This window comes from Pantherophis guttatus, chromosome 2, assembly GCF_059756535.1.
Source record: "Pantherophis guttatus breed Tessera chromosome 2, ASM5975653v1, whole genome shotgun sequence".
In the NCBI taxonomy this organism is placed as follows: Eukaryota; Metazoa; Chordata; class Lepidosauria; order Squamata; family Colubridae; genus Pantherophis; species Pantherophis guttatus.
The window spans coordinates 138982018-139001515 of NC_142064.1; the positions used below are offsets into that span (position 1 = coordinate 138982018).

At 40.5% G+C, this 19498-nt stretch overlaps 1 protein-coding gene across 3 annotated transcripts in view; it reads right to left on the reverse strand.

Annotated features, from left to right (window-relative positions):
• ACVRL1 (activin A receptor like type 1) overlaps positions 1 to 18159 on the reverse strand; it is a 54808-nt gene extending 36649 nt beyond the window's left edge. Inside the window, exons 1-4 of one of the 3 annotated variants that reach the window (XM_034412408.3) lie at positions 17335 to 18159; positions 9518 to 9674; positions 3890 to 3970; positions 208 to 432 (exon numbers count right to left, since the gene is read on the reverse strand). In XM_034412408.3, coding sequence (XP_034268299.2) covers positions 208 to 432; positions 3890 to 3965 — 301 coding nt within the window. In that variant the 5' untranslated portion in view covers positions 3966 to 3970; positions 9518 to 9674; positions 17335 to 18159. Of the gene's footprint in view, positions 1 to 207; positions 433 to 3889; positions 3971 to 9517; positions 9675 to 14893; positions 15099 to 17334 lie in introns of those variants that run through there. The other 2 variants (XM_087886916.1, XM_034412410.3) reach the window with 2 other exon arrangements.
• Positions 18160 to 19498: the final 1339 nt, after the last annotated feature.

Here is a 19498-nt window from a genome sequence, read left to right on the forward strand (position 1 = left end):
TTAAATAGGGTTGATTAGCAGCTAATCCATTCACAAAATGTATGGCACCTCATTTTGTCCAAGAATGGAAAGATTACAACTGCTGGCTGCGTGTCTGTGTGCGTGTGTGTATAATACTACAACCTATTGTGTATATTATTGTAGGGGGAAAGTCAAAATACACACAATCTTGTTAGTCTTTATAGAAGGAATTTTTTAAAAAAATACCTATTAGCCAGATGGAAAGATTGAAATTACACATGTTGCCCTGGCAGCATTTTATGCCGTAGGTTTTTGTGATAGAGCCCCAGCAAAATTCATTTGCTTCCTTCAGGCAGCCTTTCTTATCGATCGTTTTCCCATCCTCCAAGTGTTTGCTTACAAAACACCAATCTCCTGAGCATGTGAAATTTTCTGAACATACTGATTGCATACAGACGCAGTTCGGCTGACCTGTAACACAAAAGAAAATATAATTCACAGATATGAATGGATATCATATTATTTGTTCATATGTCTTCTAAATCAACTGATACAACAGCTGTATGGTATCTAGTGGCTGGAGTCACACAATTAGGATTTGTTTGGTTTTAGTTAAAAATATTGGGTGAAAACCCCCCCCCCCTTTTTTTTTTTAAAGATTTGGATCCCACCTTTTACAATTTAAGGTGATGAACACACCAATATCTCATTCTATTTTTCCCACAACAGGAACCCAAGTGAAGTGAGTTAGACTGGCCCAAGATCACTCAGCCAGTTTTTCCTACCTAGATCTCACAGCCTTCTTGTTTTTAGGCCTAAACCTTAATCGCTACACCGAATTTTCTTCTTTATTAATAACTTAATTTTATAATTTATTTTAATGAATCATAATTTAGTAAATTATGATTAAACAGACATGGTTTAGCCAATGGTGGGATTCAAATAATTTAACAACCGATTCTCTGCCCTAATGACTGGCTGGATGGGCTGGGTGGTCATGTGACTGGGTGGGCGTGGCCAATTTGATTGGTCTCACCCTTAGGAAATTTCTCCTTAGTCCACTCACAATAAAATAGCACTGTTCCAATATTTAGAATAGAATAACAGAGTTAGAAAGGACCATGGAGGTCTTCTAGTCCAACCCCTGCTTAGGCAGGAAACCCTATCCCATCTCAGACAAAAGGTTATCCAATCCACCAGGAGTTACTGGTGGCTCAGCAGACTGATAGCATTGTGATTAACACCAGCTGTCTGCAATTACTGTAAGTTCGAATCTCACCAGGCTCAAGGTTGACTCAGCCTTCCATCCTTTCTAAGGTAGGTAAATTGAGGACCCAGTTTGTGGAGGCAATAAGCTGACTTTGTATAAATATACAAAAGTATGAAGGCTATTGCTTAACGCATTGTAAGCCACCCTGAGTCTCCGGAGAAGGGCGGCATATAAATCAAAGAAAAAAAAAATCTCTTCTTTAATACTTCCAGAGTTGGAGCAACAATCTGGGTCCTCATTTTACCAGCCTCGGAAAACTGGAAGGCTGAGACAACCTTGAACTGGTCAGAATCAAACTGCTGGCAGTGAGCAGTATATGTCTATGCACAGAAATGCATCTAAGAGGATATGTGTCTGTATCCATGCGCGCACTCATATAAATACACTGGATGTCTCCTGAAGTTCTGCTTTGACATATGTGGTGCCAGAAAGGTTGCCTACTTGATCCAGCCAATATTTAACATTAAATGCTTTCAAAAGCAGTAACGATAGAGGAGACAAGAAGCAAGCTTTGGTTGGATCCATGGATGGGAGCTCTCTAGGTCCTGACAATATTACCTTGAGCATCCCAGAAAAAAGGTAAAGCACAATACAAGAATAGAGGCAAAAACCAATGGGGAATATCCACCACTTGAATCACTACTTCAAAGTGTTCTGCAGAACTTGTCACTGGAATTCCCGCCTGGTCTCCATTCCTAAGAAAGGCTGGCACAAAGAATCAGTCCCTGTACTTGGCTAGGAAAGGTCTTTCACATAATGGTAATTTCAGATTTTTTTTTTTTTTAAAAATGTTTTTTTCCCTCTTGTGGAGACCAATTACACCCAAGCTGTCTGGATCCAAATTGCAGGAGTGAATAAGAAGCAGAGTAACAGTTCAAACTCTCTCTCACTCTGTCCCCAGATTCTCTGCTTGGGTTTTGTTGCTCAGATTGTTATCAGAAAGAAGCTGGTGGGGAATTGTTCCCAGATGACATGCTTTGCTGCTTTTCCACCAAACTATTGATAAGGAAGAGGAGAAAACAGTGACGGTTCTAATCTAATCCGTCTGCCCTGCCCATTATTCTTAGTAAGCATTCTACTGGCATCTAATGAAGTGTTCTGGTGTAACCATCAAAAGCATACAAAAATCAGTCACGAGTCACTTCTACAAAAGTGGCTTCCAGCATGTTCCTATGATCAACCCAACTATTGCTGAAGTACTGTAAAGCCAACATTGTTATTGTTATTTTGTACAATAATGGTTGGACAACTCTGGAAAATACTATCAATCACTAGCATTAAAAGTGTGGTATTCAGTACTGGGAGAATAAAAAAACAGGGCCATTTGGTAGATGCTAGCTTGGCCCAGATGATAAAACTGTAAGATCTGTGTTGTTTCTCCACTCCCCCCTCCCCATTTCTTCAGACACAAAATACATTTTAACATTGGTTTCTTCAAAGACCCTTCTGGAAGTTTTATTTCCCTTGAAGCACATAAGGCATCTCATTAAGAAAGAGCCACATTTAGCTTCTGGGTGTCAATGTTTAAGCTTTTCATAGTGATCCTCCAGCTTTCTCAGCTGCATGCTGGGACAGTGTGATACTGTAAGTTGAATTCTTTCCCTCCTTTCCCTTTTTATCTTCTGAAACTGGGCATAATTATCCACAAATTAATCAGTGCTCTCTAATGCTAGAGTTAGATAGCCACGTCTACGTGTATGGCATTTCACAAAACTACAAAGCTGTATGTTCCAAACGTCAACCCTGCGGAAAACAGCAGAGGAAACGGGACACTATGCCAAGGAAGGAGTAAACAAGGAAACACTGCACAGAGAGATTCTTTTGTGGAAAGGAAAATCACAGAAGTGGTGAAAATGAAGATTATAATGTTAGGAATGCTCATAAAAGTATGTGAATATGGCTCACTGGAAGTCACCAATTAAGTTGCCGTTAAAGTCCTGGGAAGAGATTCCATCAGTTTCGGTGAAAAAGTTGAGATTTTTTTTTTGAGAGATCTGATAAAACCAAGATAGTTGTGCTTGCAATGTGTTACAAGTGTACTGGGCAGAAAGGAAGAAGGGGTAGGAGTTTTTGAAGGAATAGGTGTCCGCCCTATAAAGTAGACCACATTAAGAAACAAATGCCATCTGTATTTGTGGTGTTCTGATAAATATTTTAATTAGAACAGTCATAGTAACAGAATTTTGTAAGTATGAATGTGCTTCCCACATTTTATCTTCATGTGAATTAGGGAAGGGCTTGTCTGAGGCATTTTATTAATTTTTTTTCTTGGAATGTGCTCAAAACAGGCTTGTCTGATTTTTGCCTTGATAACAGATCTTCCCACTGTCCTTCAAGGCCACTCTCTATTCCCTCTACAACAGGAGACCTTCAGACAATAAGAATTCACATATGACACTAACCTTAATGTGGTTTGCTTGGTTTTGGTTTAAAAGGATTTATGAATCAAGCCACTGTGGTTTGTAAGCCATAGTCTTAATACAATGAATAAAGCTGATTCAATAAAATATACTGAAGCAAATGAAGAGTTATCACATAAAATGAACAAAATTTGTGAATGACAGTGGAGCTCGACATCAATATTTTTCTCTAAACTTCGTAATTCATCTAAACAACACAATTCCAGAGAAGCCTCTCTATTCTTCAAATATTTCTTACCAGCTGTGAGTGAGATGTTTCCTGCAAGACACAGAATTATTGAAAAAAGGCCAGCGATAGCTTCTTGAGAAAGCATTTTCTCTGCAGAATGAAAAAAACAAAATGAATTACTAATAAGCACTTTTCAAACACACACTGTAATAAAACTTGTCCTATTAAAATGTGTCTTGTGCCTATTTCTACACACATATCCTTTTTTTTAAACGAAGGATAAATGTACAGAGTATGGTCATCCATCTGAGGGAAAGAAAGAAAAAACATCAAATAAAATAAGAGGGAAAAGATACTGTAGAGCTGGGAACTCTGCCAAGGAAACAAATGAACTGGGAAGACACAGTTGCTGAAATTATCTTAGGATAATTATCTCTATGGAAATGTTCATGGTCAGTCTTTATCCTGACCATTGGGCTATTCAAATTAAGAGTGAATTTGTATCCCTCTCCTATCTTTGTGTAAGGTTGCCAGGTGTCCACTATTTGAGCGGACAGTCTGCTTTTTTCACATTATGTTCACTATTTTTTTTTCACAAAATAGTGGACTTTTTTTTATTCAAAAGCTTTATGATGAAATTAAAATGTAATTTAATATTTTACATATTATTATAATATATTTGATGTTTTGAATTTTAAGTAAAGTTTTGAAGTGATTATTTTAATACGTGTTAAAATGTTTGTAAGAAAATATATAATTTAATTGTAATTTTTTTTATTTTTTTACTACTTAACCCCCCCCCCCTCCCCTGGCTTGTCCGCTATTTTTTGGAAGCAGACCTGGCAACCCTATGTATCGCAACAGCCACAGCAACAGCAGTAGCATTTCAATTTCTATTGAATCAGAATAGAGTTGGAAGGGATCTTGCAGGCATTCTAGTCCAACCCCCTGTTCAAGCAGGAAACCTTACACCCGTGATAGCGAACCTATGGCACACGTGCCAGAGGTGGCACGCACAGCCCTCTCTGTGGGCACATGTGATGTTGCCACCTGGTCTTCTGTTTTCCGGCACTCATGTGTGCTGGCCAGCTGGTCTTTGCGGGCCTGAAAACAGCCAAAAAGCAGGCCTTTTTGGGGCCATTTTTGTCTATTTTTCAAGCCAAAAATGGCCTGAAAAACAGCCTGAAAAATGAGCTGAAAATGCCCCAAAACACACCCAAAAACCAGGCGGGCACCATCCAGCTGGTCTTTGGGTTCTGGTGCTCCAGCATGTGTGAAGGCCAGCTGGCTGGCATGCATGCGCATGCTGGAAACTTGAAGACCAGCTGGACGGTGTGTGCATGCACACCGACTAGCTGGTCTTTGGGTTTCCGGCACTCTGGTGCACACACATGCACACACATGTGCGCACCAGTGGTGGATTGCCCCCGGTTTGCACCAGTTCTATAGAACCGGTAGTAAAACCGGCAGGAGGCGCCGCTCATGCACCCTGACATCATCAAAATGCTTCTGCACGAGTGAAGTGAGTGCGCGCACGCACGTGGCCCTGCTGCAAACTGGTAGTAAAGGTAAATAGAACCCACCCCTGGCGTGCATGTTCCAGTTTGGGTACTGGGTGCCAAAAAGGTTCGCCATCACTGCCCTATACCATCTCAGACATGTGGCTGTCCACCTCCAGTGATGAAGCACCCACAACTTCTGATGGCAAACTGTTCCACTGGTTAATTGTCCTCCTGTTAGGAAGTTTCTCCTTAATTCCAGGTTGCTTTTCTCTTTGATTAGTTTCCATCCTTTGTTTCTTGTCTTGCCTTCTGGTGCTTTCAAAAATAAGTTGTCCCCCTCTTCTTTGTGGCAGCCCCTCAAATACTGGAACATTGCTATCATGTCACTCCTAGTCCTTTTCTCTAGGCTGTACAGATCTAATTCCTGCAACTGTTATGGTGGTGATGGGAGCGACATGGAGTTCCCATGTAACACCTCTCCTGCGCGAGCTGCACTGGCTCCCGGTGGTCTTCCGAGTGCGCTTCAAGGTTTTGGTTATCACCTTTAAAGTGCTCCATGGCTTAGGACCTGGTTATTTACGGGACCGCCTGCTACCACCAATAGCCTCCCACCGGCCAGTACGCTCCCATAGAGAGGGGCTCCTCCGGGTGCCGTCGGCCAAACAATGTCAGCTGTCGGCCCCTAGGGGGAGAGCCTTCTCTGTGGGGGCACCTACGATCTGGAATGAGCTCCCCCCGGAGATACGTAGGATCCCGGATCTGCGCACCTTCTGCCGCGTGCTTAAGACTTTTCTATTTCATCAAGCTGGCCTGGCCTAAATCTTCCCCCTTTTTAAATGTGGAAATTTTAAATGTGGAAATTTTAAATTTTAAATTTGTCTTATTTATATTTATAGGGTCATGGGTAAGGCGTTTTAAATTGGGGAGCCATTTTGGATTTAATTCTGTTTTAAATGTATTTTAATGTTTATATTGTATGTTTTTAATTTTGGCTGTTCACCGCCCCGAGTCCTTCGGGAGAGGGGGCAGTATAAAAATCAAATAAATAAATAAATAAATAAATAAATAAATAAATAAATAAATAAAGCATATTTTTGTCTCCAGGCCCTAATCATCCTAGTTGTTCTTCTTTGCGCTTTTTCCAAAGTCTCAACATCTTTTTTGTAGTGTGGTGACCAAAACTGGATGCAGTATTCCAGGTGTAGTCTTACTAAGGATTTATAAAACAATATTAATACTTAACGTGATTTTGATTCTATGCCTCTGTTTATACAAGGAAGGATTGTATCAGCTTTTTTGGCTGCTGCCACACACTACTGGCTCATGTTTAAGTGATTGTCCTACTAGGACTCCAAGGTCCCTCTTACAGTTACTGTTTTTGAGCCAGGTTTTGCCTAATCTGTACTTGTACCTTTGGTTTTTCCTGCCTAAGTGTAAAACCTTGCTTTTTTCCACATTAAATTTCATGTTGTTGGACAGGGTCCATTGTTCATGTCTGTCAAGATTTTTTTGAATCCTGAGTTTTTCTTCTGGGGTGTTAGCTATTCCTGCCAGCTTAGTGTCATCTGCAAATAAATGCACTAGAAGGCTGTCAATAATCTTAATAACCCTTAATAATAAGACACGAAAGAGGTAATGTGCAGGGCCTCATTGCACATCCAGTTCATTTGTGAACCTAAAGTTTTTATATTTCTGTTCTCAACTCTTCCTGCCCATCCAGAAGACAAAAAGCTATTTAGGGGTAGACTCTGGCCTCAAAAGATCCTGGGTTTCCCTACACTACTGTGATGATGATGGATTTTTTTTTTTTTTTTTGCTGCATTTCTGGCTTTTTTCCAGCTTTGCTCTTGTATCTTCATGAACTGAGGTCAACTGTTGATTTGAGAGAGAGACTTGGGGGTTTTGCAGCAACCTCATCAAGGATATAAAAATACTCTTTGCGAGAATCCAAAAATGTTCCAGCTGTTCCACTGAGAAGATAGGAGCAAAATGGATTCCCCCCCCCCTTCTGAGGGCAGGGGGTTACTTATTTGTTCACTTCCTTGTGAAAGAAAAACTCCTGCCAAACTAAATCTAGCAGAGTCGTGACCCAGCCCAATCTGCTTCCAACTCGTGCAACCTTCCTCTTTGTAAATGCAGAAAAAATGCGGGTCCTGAAAGTCCAGGACTCATTTTGTTCTGTTTCACCCACAGATTCCTAACACAACAAACAAGCTATGTCTCGGTTTCCTGCCATTCAAAAATTCCAGCCTGTGGTCTGGGCGTTGCAGGCTGGACAGGAATCAAGATTGTTTAGATTCTGCTGTTGATGGGGGAGAAACGGAGACATATACAGAGAGATCTATAAGCCTGTAAAGATCTATCGGAGGAAGACATAACCAGTGTGGCTCCAGCCATGAGGCCGCCACGCAGGGCAACAAACTACCTCACAAAAAAACAGCTGGCTTTGTTCCTGCTGATGAAAGAAAAACACAGGCACAACTTTCAAACAATATTGGCCTACAAACACTGAGCTCAGAAAAGAACGTTATCAAAGTCCCGCATACAATGTCCCAGTAAATCTAATGCAGGTGCTTCTTTCTCTTCTCTGTCACCAATTCATTTTCCTTGCAGACCTTAACGAGTATTTAGTAGTACCTCTGCATTTATCCAAGCCATGGTTTATATGACGGATCCACAATGATATTAAGCCACTGTTGATTTGGAACACCAAATGTGTGTTGAACACACGATAAACTGTCAATTATTGTACGATTTATGAATGGCGAGGAATGAATTTGCACTTCAGGCTAAGCCACAGCCAAACAAACTTTATTACGGCTTAGTGCATCTCGCCAATGATTGCTCTGAAGTGAAAGAATTTGTCAGAAGTGTTCTTTGACTGTTCCTATTTTCCAAAGGGAACTTTGTTTGTGTGTCTGATTATACTCAGATTGTGGCACACCCTCTCTCTCTGGACATATTCATCCTAGGGCCAATATTTTAGATGACAGGAGAGGTCTGTCTGGTTCCCATGTTTCTCCCCCCCTCCCCCGTATTTGCTCCTCCTCTGTTCTCTCTTTCTTCCTCTTGGCCAGCTCCTCAGCTTCAACATTTGAGTTCTACTTTTCCTCCAGCTGTTCCCAGACTCCTCTGCCTTCTGTGCAAAATTCAGTGACCTCTTCCTTTCACAACTGGCTTGAGTTCTAATTCTCATAGACATCGTCTACATTGGATTCCCCAGAGGATACGCCAAAGAGGCGCCTTCTCATGTCAACTATCTTCTGTGTCTTCTCTTAAGAGGAGACTTGGGAATCATACAATCAAACCCTTTTATAATTCTGTTCCAAAAATTGGGCAATTATATCTTGCCAAGAGTAGAGAGAAAAAAAACATAAAAACATTGGGGGGCAGGGTAGATACTGTTTTATCTTCTGTGAAAACCAAAGAAGCTATGGATGAAACTTACAAATCACAATGCTTGAGGATAATTAATATTTGGAACTCGGAACTATGGAGTGCACTCTAACATTGAGTCAAAGTCTGATCTAAACATTTTTAAACATATATATTGTTCTACAATTTATAAGCACAGAGAAATGGTTCTAGAACTTCAATGAAACTGTAAAATCAAATGAATCTGGAACCCTTTAAATCTTTATAGCCCAATGATTCATAAAATTTTCATAATCTCAACATGATTGCAGCTTCCAGAATTAATTTTAGCTGGATGAACCTTTTGTCCCTTACCTACTGGGATGGCTTCAGAGAACATCTGGGGGTTACAGTGCCAGGAAATTTAGATAAGAATGCAGGTAATGTAATAACTATCTATGATATCTATTAAGATAAGTGTATTATATTGTTTTGGTTATGATTTATACGCTTTTCAGTTTCTTGGATCTAGCAATTGATTTATGGATTGATTGACTTGCTTGCCACTCATCTCATCTAGAAACATTAACAAATTATTTATTTCATTTATAATCTGTGTTTCTACTCAGGGTAAGCATTCCAGATGGCATTCATGGAAACACATGGCATTTTACCTCAGAACGGAATCACTCAGAAATAAATGTCTAAAGGCTTAAAAATAGTGTCTCCTCAATTTTTCATGCATTTAAAACCAGGATTTTAGTCCATTTTCATTTAAGAGACAAAGAGAGAGAGAGAGAGAAAGATAGGTGTAAATCAGCATATACAAAGATAAACTTACTTTCATCCCCCCTCTTTTCCAGTGATTAAATGCCACTTGAACAATTCCTAGATTCAGAAGAAACACACCTCTTGAATGTCAGTTTTTGGGATCAACACAGATTCAGTCCTATGGATTTTTCGGAGGGATACAAGAAGGTGGACGCTGAACACAATCTCTGAGGGAGATAGGCAGTTAAGAAATAGGAAATATAAATGAATGAATGAATGAATAAATAAATAAATCAAATAAGTCTTTTCACATATTTTTATATCTGAGATGTTTTCTACAATTTATCTCCTTAAGGAATTCAGAGTAGATTGAGACCTGGAATTTATGCTCCAAGCTTCATCAGTGCTCAGAATGCTAATGTGATTATCTTCAAGTTGCACCAGAGACACATTTCACATGTATGAAACTGCTGGAATGGTGAAGTACTAAATGTGGATGAGGACTTTGAGATTGTTCCACGATTAAATAATCACACAGCTTCCTCAACCACAGCTAGGTTTCTGCACAGAATCAATCAAACCACATTTTGTACGTGCCAATTTACTTGGCTCTAATTTGAAGAGTCATCATTTCTTTCTTTTTTATATGATAAGCGTATAGGAAGTCGACAAAAGCCAAGTCAATATAGGAACCTATTTAGCTGGGTTCTTCCCTTTATCCAATACTAGATCCATTTAAGTGGAGATATTTGGGGTTTAAGCTGGGACTCTGCTGCTGAAAACTCTTCCAGACATAGGTGATAATCTATCAGCTAAGGAAGATGACATCCCAGGGTGACACCGAAGAAGTTCTAAGTTAAAATTGTTAAATTTAAATGCAATATGGATTTAGATATTCTGTTGACTTCTGTTTTCCCTCCTCTATCACTACTCTTTATTGTTTTAGCCCTAGTGTTTAATAGCAATTAACAGTATGACTTAAGTATCAGATTCATGTAACATATGAGGCACAATGGCTGGCTTCATGGTAACCCAAAACCAGTGGTGGGATTTAGCCGGTTCGCACCACTTCGGGAGAACCGGTTGTTAACTTTCTGAGCAGTTTGATGAATTGGTTGTGGGAAGAAATCAGTAGGGCAGAGAACTGCCCTACTGATTAAATTAAACTGTTAAATTATTTGAATCCCACCACTGCCCTAAACCATAATAAGGACTGTTTTGTTTTTGCTTAGCATAATGTGTGAATTTAGCCATTGTGGTTTGCAAGCCATGGCATATTGCTTTTTTTGTTGTATGAATTCAGCTAATTATAGTTTATTCATGTATGGCACGTGATGTGAGGCCGCTCAACATGCCATATTATCAACACACCCCTCATCTTAGTCTGTAAAAACATAAGCATACTTTATCCAATCATGATAAAGATTGAGAGCTTACTGAGAAGTCCTTTGAATCCCTGAAAAATCCTCTCTAAATGCAGAACAGAATTGTGTGGATCTCAAAACCTCAAAATAATTTGCTGGTTCTCCTTTTTAACGTTATAATAAACAGCTGTGACTTGGTTCCTCTTCTAACAATAATAGCCATGTGTCTTTGTGTGCAGAAGTGACTTTTGGTCAAATTTCGAAGTGGAGAACTGGAGAATTTCTCACAGTTGTGATGCCCAGGCAGTGTCATACTTCCGCTCCATGACAGTAATGAAAGGAAGAAAAGCTAACTAAAGGCCAGATTCATGCTTACAGAGGGCACCCCATCATTCTTGTAATTTCACCAGTCTTTAATAGTTTCACAGCACTGACAACATCTCTATTATAGTTTAATCTGAAGACAAGCAATATTTTGGGGATTTAAGGTTGCATGCAATTATTGTGTGGACTGTTAAGGTTATATTTAAAAAGGGGATGGTGCCACTGGGGAAAAAAAGTTCAAGGCATTAGCTAATATTTAATCTAATTAAAAAGAGCTCTGCCACCTCCAGCTGGATTCTTTTAAAACAGGGGCATCAAACTCAAGAACCGCAAGCTGGATCCTTTTTGCTGGCAGAGTGCTGCAGGAGGCTGTCACAGCCAAAAATGGAGCCCGGAGGGTCGCATGGGGCCCCCTGAGCTCCATTTTCACTGGCAGAGTGCTAGCAAAACAAACTACTAGCAAAAGTGGATCCCCCCCCAGCCCCGCCTGGAGTGATGTTGAGCTGGCCACGCCCACAATGGCTATGCCCACAGTGGCCATGCCCCCCCCCCCCAGGCCAAACACAACCCTGGTGTGGCCCTCAATGAAATCAAGTTTGCCACCCCTTTTCTAAAAGGTTCAAAAGAAAGGGATGAAACCCTTAACAGGCTGAACATTCCCATATACACTTTTGACAGGATTGCCTAATATACATAATTCCAAAAGATATACATACATATTTATGTATGTGTGTGTGTATGTGTATATTATCTATCTGAGTGCATACACACAGAGACCCTTAAAAATTGAAGATAAACTGTTCTGAACTATGTACATTAAAACAAACACTGTCCATTTTGTCATTACATGGGTCACTGAAAAAATGAGAAAAAAAAACAATGTTATTTTTTTAAAAAAACATCAATTCCGAAATAGTTTAGAAGCTTAAATTTAGAAGACGGTTAACTATGAGTCCTAGTTACAAATTGAACTGCCATTGATGTCAGATGGTAAAGCACTTGGTAATATGATCAGAAGGTTCCTAAGCTCAGGCTCTATAACATTTTCTCTCTATTAATAAGTTTGGGAATTCAGTGCTGCAAGATCTGGCAATAGCTGACAGCACAGATGACTTTAAAAAAAGTAATTAAATTTATGGAGGAGAGCTCTATTGGTAGCTCACAACTATGTTTCTTTGGAAAGATCAGCCATCATCTTACATCATCATTGTAACCTTTTGTATGTAATGGTATAAGATTTCCAGCTTGAGCAGGGGGTTGGACTAGAAGACCTCCAAGGTCCCTTCCAACTTTGTTGTTCTGTTATTCTGTCTTCATATGCACTGTAGAGAGATGTTATTGTCACAATTAATGCTGAGATAGATTTGTCCTTATTCTTCAATATCAAACTGCTAATTGTTGCTTTATTTATTTTATTCTATCGAGCTTTCGCTGCATTTATTTAAATGCCTAGAACAACACCTACAGTTGAATCAATTTGCTTCAGTTAAAATTACACTAAATTAATTAAATTTATAATTACTTTTCAATTATTAATTTTATTTTTCTAACACATTAAGAATTGAGGTGGTAGCTAATTCTGAAGGGGACTTGAAACTGTACCTAAAGTTTTCAAGGTCCTGGAGCCGCTGATTATGCAGCTCGGCTCTAGCTCCTACTAACTCTTGATAGCAGCACTTTTCACTAGTGGAAAGTTTTGAATTGTCTTCACAGGCAGATCCTCAGAAACATGAGACATCAGAGAATTTCCCCAGAAGTCTCACCAAAGCAGAACTGGGTGATACACTTCTCTTCATAGAGTTTAGAACTTCAGTAACCTTTGAATTGCTGATTCATAATGCTTTGAGCCTTTTTTACTACTGCTGAGCTGAATTGCTTTCTACTCGTCCTTGAGTCAACAAAATATACACACACACCAATGTGAAATTTGCTGCCTCCCCAGCTTATATTTCTTCCTGGTCACTAGAATTTCTTGATATGCCTCCAAGGCAATTGGGAGCCTGCATACCAAACTTATGCTTTAACTGGTACAGTTAGGAAAACATCTTGCCTGATGGATTGGTTACACTGGAGTGGGCAATGAGTTAAGAGATGGAAAAGTAGAATTTAGGGATTTTGGCGTGCAATTCTCAGTTCTGATTTTGCACTATTGCAATACACTTGATTGCTAATAAACTGTTCCTTTCTCAACAAATGGAGCCAAAGATCGTTTCTATTTAGAGGTTTAAGCTGTGGCAGATCTGACAGCAAGCCTAATAAGATTTACACTTTTTGAGGCTGCCTATATATGATGCCAGAATAAAGAAAACAGACATCCCTACAACCAAGGACAATTGCACGTGGTATCTAAATCTAAGTACCTAACTTTATTCATGGACTGGAAATGACATGAAGGCAATATTTTGGGGGTGCTGCAGAAAAAATATGTTGTCAGGGTATGTTTATGGTGTGATTAGGTGCAAGTAGAAAAGACTTCCCTTGTGATCTGATGAAGCCCCAAATCCTTTTCAAATGTACCACTTTCCAACAACAAACACATTGTATTTTTTTTTCTCTATGTGTAAAAAATTACATGTATTCTTCTGCTAAAAATTGTTTGGGGGAAGACAGGCGTTATTTCTGGCCACCCTGGAAACAGTGAAGGACCAGCCCGCGGTGCCTCTGCCAGCAAAAATGGAGCTCAGGAGCCCATTTTTGCTTGGCAGAGCACTCGGGCTACCACAGACGCCCCTGACACTAGTGACGTCAAGCTGGCCATGCCCACCCTCAGCCCTCGAGGTCAAAAACAACCCTGATGCAGCCCTCAATGAAATGGAGTTTGACACCCCTGCTGTAGAGTGTATTATCAAAATTATCATACCTGTTCAGTTTCAGATTTTCAATCTATGCTTCCAAGCATGGGTAGATTTCAGTCTTGTGGGGATCTACTCTGATTTTTTTCCTTAAAAACCCAAATATTTTCTGGTTAGCCCTTGATTAAAATATATATGACTACTGGGAGAACTCTACTGAGATTATTTACTTATTTATTAAATTTATAATATTAAATTTAATATTAAAGAGCCTTGGTAGTACAGTGGTCTAAGGCACCCTGTCATTAAGCTGGTTATTAAGACCAGCTGCCTGCAATTACTGCAGGTTCGAATCTCGCCAAGGCTCAAGGTTGACTCAGCCTTCCATCCTTTCTAAGATAGGTAAATTGAGGACCCAGTTGTGGGGGCAATAAGCTGACTTTGTATAAATATACAAAAGGATGAAGGCTATTGCTGAGCACATTGTAAGCCGCCCTGAGTCTCCGGAGAAGGGCGGCATATAAATCAAATTAAAAAAAATATATATGCTACTGTTATATGCTGTAACAGCGACTCTGGGCAGTTAAACTTGAAAGTGTTTATGTAAATGCCTTTCCTCCCTATCTGCAGATGTATGTAGATTTATTAGAGCCATGAGTTATCATAATTCAGACATCACCTTCTTCAGAATAATCAGGACCAAATGCAACCCTTTGTGCTCTGAACCAATTGCCCCGAGAAGAACACCAGCACTTGATCTGATCTTTTTTTTGCCATCCTTTGATTTGGATGTGTTGAGTTAACAAAGCAGAGAGGAAGCCATCATGTTGCCATTTGCACAGTATCTGATAGTGTCCTTGTATTGAGGAAAATAAAATGATGGTTAATTGCAAGGCCGTGTCATTGTTAAGTCTACTGGATCAGAACAGTTCTCTTGCTGCCATCTCCCCATATAAGCAGACTTACCTAGAAAACAGAGGATGAAAGACCTTCCACAGGAAAATCCATTTTCAGAAATGTCAGGAGTAAAAAGTCACAAATTCCTGGTTTTTCTGGGGATGGTCTCTCAGTCTGGACTCTAGGATAAGGTTGGGAAGATTGGGAAACACTGGATTACAGAATACAGCACAGCCATCGATAAAGTATGCACTTCGTTTGAATAGTGCCCTTTCTAAACCACTGCTTTAGTTTTCTGTTACTGACTTACATTTACTATATAGAAATATAGTAGAATGTTGTGTATGTACCTTCCTTATATAGAAATGACACATGCCTATATAGGTAACATCCCCTGTCTCTAAGACCTAGTGCTGAGGTCTCTGTCAATACACAGATATATTCTGAGCCTACAGAATAGCCAGCTATAGAACGTATGACTGCTCCAAATATCTTTAATATTACTGATTTGGGTTTATTCCTCCTTCTTGCTGCATTAGACAGACGCCCCATTTTTACATAGTAAATACAAGCCAGTAACAGAAAACACAAGCAGTTAAAAAGGCATTATGAAACGAAGTACAAAGTTTGTTTATGACTACTCTGTATTCCCTAATCCAGTGTTTCCCAATCTTGGCAACTTGAAGATGTGTGGACTTCATCTCCCAGAATTCACTAGCTAGTTTGAAGTCCATACATTTTCACATTGCCAAGGTTGAAAAACACTACTCTAATCTGTCCAGGCAACAAATCTTAATTAAACTGGCTGTTTAAGGATCACTAAGAGAACAAAACATGATATAGAACACAGATACATACATACATACATACATACATACATACATACATACATACGCATGTGTACATGAATAGATGGATATTCATAGTGGCTGTAATTTAAATAGCAACAGACTGTATTTTATTATTGAAGAAAAAACTGACTAGGCCATCTCTGTTTCAGCTCAACCTGCTATCTGTATTGTAAATATTTCCACATTGACATTAATTATACCTCTGGATCTAGAAATGTGATCTTTTTGTGAATGGCAGCAAATTAATTATTTTAATTGCTTTGTTTTATTTTGCAGAGGCAGCATCTGCAATATTCAACAATCTCAGAGCAGATCTGAATTTAGCAATTTAGCAAGGAAGGGCCTGATTTGGGGAGTGGTTAGGCAGGGAGGAAGGCCTAAACTTTCTCCAGCCCAGAGAGAAAAGTACTGTTTTCTCTCTGAAACCTCCTCTTCTCCACAAATGAGGTTTAACTATTTCTTTCTTGTGCTGGTTCTCTATTCCTTTCTGGTCAACTACCTTGACATCTTACAACTGTCTGATGGAATAAAAGCCAGAGTTTCCACAAAAAAGGACAGAAGACTTAAGTCAGTTCTGACTTGCGACAGCATTTTCCTGGTACAATGGGATAGAAATATTTTCCCTTCTCTTGTACCTGGCTGGTTTCCCGCCCCCCCCCCCCCCCCAATTTCTCAATCTGGATTAAGTCCCAGGATGTACCCCATCTAAAAACTAATCAGAACCAGTCCCTTAGTAATAAATGCAAATCCAACAGATACATATCGGTAGATGAGGTATGTTTCTGGTGGTGGGAGGGCATTGTTTGGTTTCTACAGTTGCCTGCTAAATTGGTATTAATTTATGTATGTCGCCCAGAGTCTCTTTAGACAGCGAGATGAGTGGCATATAAATTTAATAATTTTAAAAAAATCATATTTTAGGAAAGGAATGGAAGAGCCTACATTTATTGCTGCTAGAGCTATCTTACCATTGCAGAAATTACTACCATATTTCTTTGGAATTGGCCCCGCAAAAACTGTCATCTATATTTGGAATATTTAAGGAGACAGCTTGTAGTGACTGAGTTTTGCTTCTTAGTACGTCATAGTGCTGCTCTTGGGGGCTATTACAACCCAAGATGGATCCCTCTTAAATCCCTTAAAAAATGAATCAGCCATCGCCCAAGATGTAGTCTTTATACAAATATTCTACAAGGCCACCTTGCTCAGTTTTAACTGCTGATGGCCTGACAGCCTTTCCACAGATTTGGATGACCTTCCTTTGGGGAATTCAAGTCCTCTTTGGAAGATGGACTTTGAATTTTAAGCTAGAGTGGGAGTAGCTTCATGCTCTCTTTGGAGATTTGACATTACTGGTGTCTGAATTTAAGAAGGGGAACCATTCTTCGTGCTGAACTCAGCAAGAAAGAAATGGCCAGTCATTCATAAAAAGGGGCAAAAGTAAACCAACTAATTTAGTTTGTGACTGATTATCTGACAACCTCCCTGGGAAACTCCAGCCTGCTAGGCTGCTTCTCCTATTCTGACACACACACACCCCGCCTCCCCACTGTAGAAGACCTGATGCTGAAAGAGTCAGTCTTAGGAGATGGGAGCGTTTAAATTTTGAAAAGAAGAAAACAGAAAAGTCAGAAAAAAGAAACACCGATTGCAACTTACCCGGAAGATTTTGAATTGTGAGGAGAGCAGAGCTTGACTACGTCCTGTATCCTGCTGCTTTCCTGCTTCTGGCAGGCTGTGATGAACTCTTCCTCCGATGTGATGTGAGGTTTTCCTCCAGTATCAAAACCTGAAGTGCCTTTTGGAAAGGTGTGTTTAATTTCTCTGCCCTGGGCAAATCCCAGTTTTTCTTTGATTGCGCCTAACCTGAGAGGGGGTCACAGACCTCCTTTCGGATCTTCCTCTCCATTTCGCTATTTTCCAACTGAAAAAGAAGAAGATTTCCCCCTGATTCAGCTCAAAGCTCAATCTGGCTAAAGTTTGTCCCAGGGAGGTGGTGTGTTGAAAAGCAGGCACAAGAGGGAGGGTGTGTCTGGGGGGGGGGGGGAATAAAAGACGAGATCTTATTTCCAGCCCCTCTCTTAGCCTCTCGCCCGAAAGCAGCAGTTTGGCAAGATCTGGATGTGGGAGAAGTTAAAAATGTTTCTTATTACTGCCTCTTCCTGCTTGGCTTTTCTCCACCACTCCCAGCTAATAAAGCATTTCCTATTGTGGAGCAGAGATCTATGCACATACTCTCTCTCTCTCTCTCTCTCTTTCACACACACACATTTTTCCTACAAGACCCAAGCACCCCCCTCGACAGTCGTTTTCCATGATCTCCCATACAGCCCCTCTCGCTTCATCTTTCCTCCCCGCTCTTCCTTGCTATGGACTTCATTTTCAGAGGTTGCCAGATCCACCAGTGCCTCGATGCCTCCTTTAGTAGATCATGCTTCTCTTGGCTGTTATGTGTTGATGAAGCCATAGTTGACTGGAATTACAGACTCATGGATTCACATGGTTGGCCTAAGGCCCTAAGCGGTAAAATTGTATTCTGTTGGGAGCAGCAATGGCTTCACATTGTGTATCCAACTCTGCAGCCAGAGGACATCTGGAGAACAGCTGACTTCTCAACCTGCTTAGCATGGCCAGTGTTTGCTGCTTGCATTCTCCATCAGCCACTTCAGCTCCAGATTTTGGCCAATACCTGATCCTGACCCAGTTTGAAATCCAAAGCAGGATGCCCTTTTTGACTGGCTGATATCTGGTATCGCTTGTCTCACTCCTTAGAACTGGTCCTTACTAGGGACAGCAATAACTAAGGAGTTTCAGGCAAGACTCTGAATTGTTCCTTCTTTAGTAAGAGTTTGTCACAGAAGATGCTAGTCACCTGGAGAGGTTAAAAGAGTGACTTTTATGAAACTCTTTGACTGAAATTAGCAGCATGGTATGTGAGTGTATGTCAGTCCTCTGCCCCTTTTGAGTGTTCATCTTCATCATACACACGCACAAAGAGGTGACACTTTAACTGTCCTGTTGTGACCCCATTAACAAAAATAATATGAGTTAGAAGTGACCTTGGAAGTCTTTCTAGTCCAACCCCCTGCTCAAGCAGGAAACTCTATATCATTTCAAACAAATGGTTGCCCAATCTTTTCTTAAAAACGCCCAATGTTGGAGCACCCACAACTTCTCACGCCCTTGTCACCTCCCGACTGGACTACTGTAATGCTCTCTACATGGGGCTCCCCTTGAAAAGCACCCGGAGGCTCCAACTGGTCCAGAATGCGGCCGCATGGGTGGTTATGGGCGCAACTCATTGTGCCCACGTGACACCCCTCCTGCGCGAGCTGCACTGGCTCCCAGTGGTCTTCCGGGTGCGATTCAAGGTGTTGGTTACCACCTTTAAAGCGCTCCATGGCATTGGACCTAGGTACCTTCGAGACAGTCTTCTGCCACCAGTAGCCTCCCACCGGCCAGTCCGCTTCCACAGAGAGGGTCTCCTCAGGGTGCCATCGGCCAAATTATGTTGGCTGGCGACACCCAGGGGGAGGGCCTTCTCTATGGGAGCCCCTGCCCTTTGGAATGAACTGCCCCCAGAAATCTCCGACCTCCGTGTATTTCGCTGTGCCCTCAAAACCTTGTTGTTCTGCCAGGCCGGGCTATCAATGTAAAGATTTTAATTGGTTTTAAATGTGGGATTTTAAATTTGGGGGTTTTATAATTGAGCCAATTATTTAATAATTTTAATTATTTTTAAATTTTGTCTGTCTTTGTGCTTTTAATCAGGCTGTACACTGCCCTGAGTCCTTTGGGAGAAGGGCGGTATAAAAATAACATT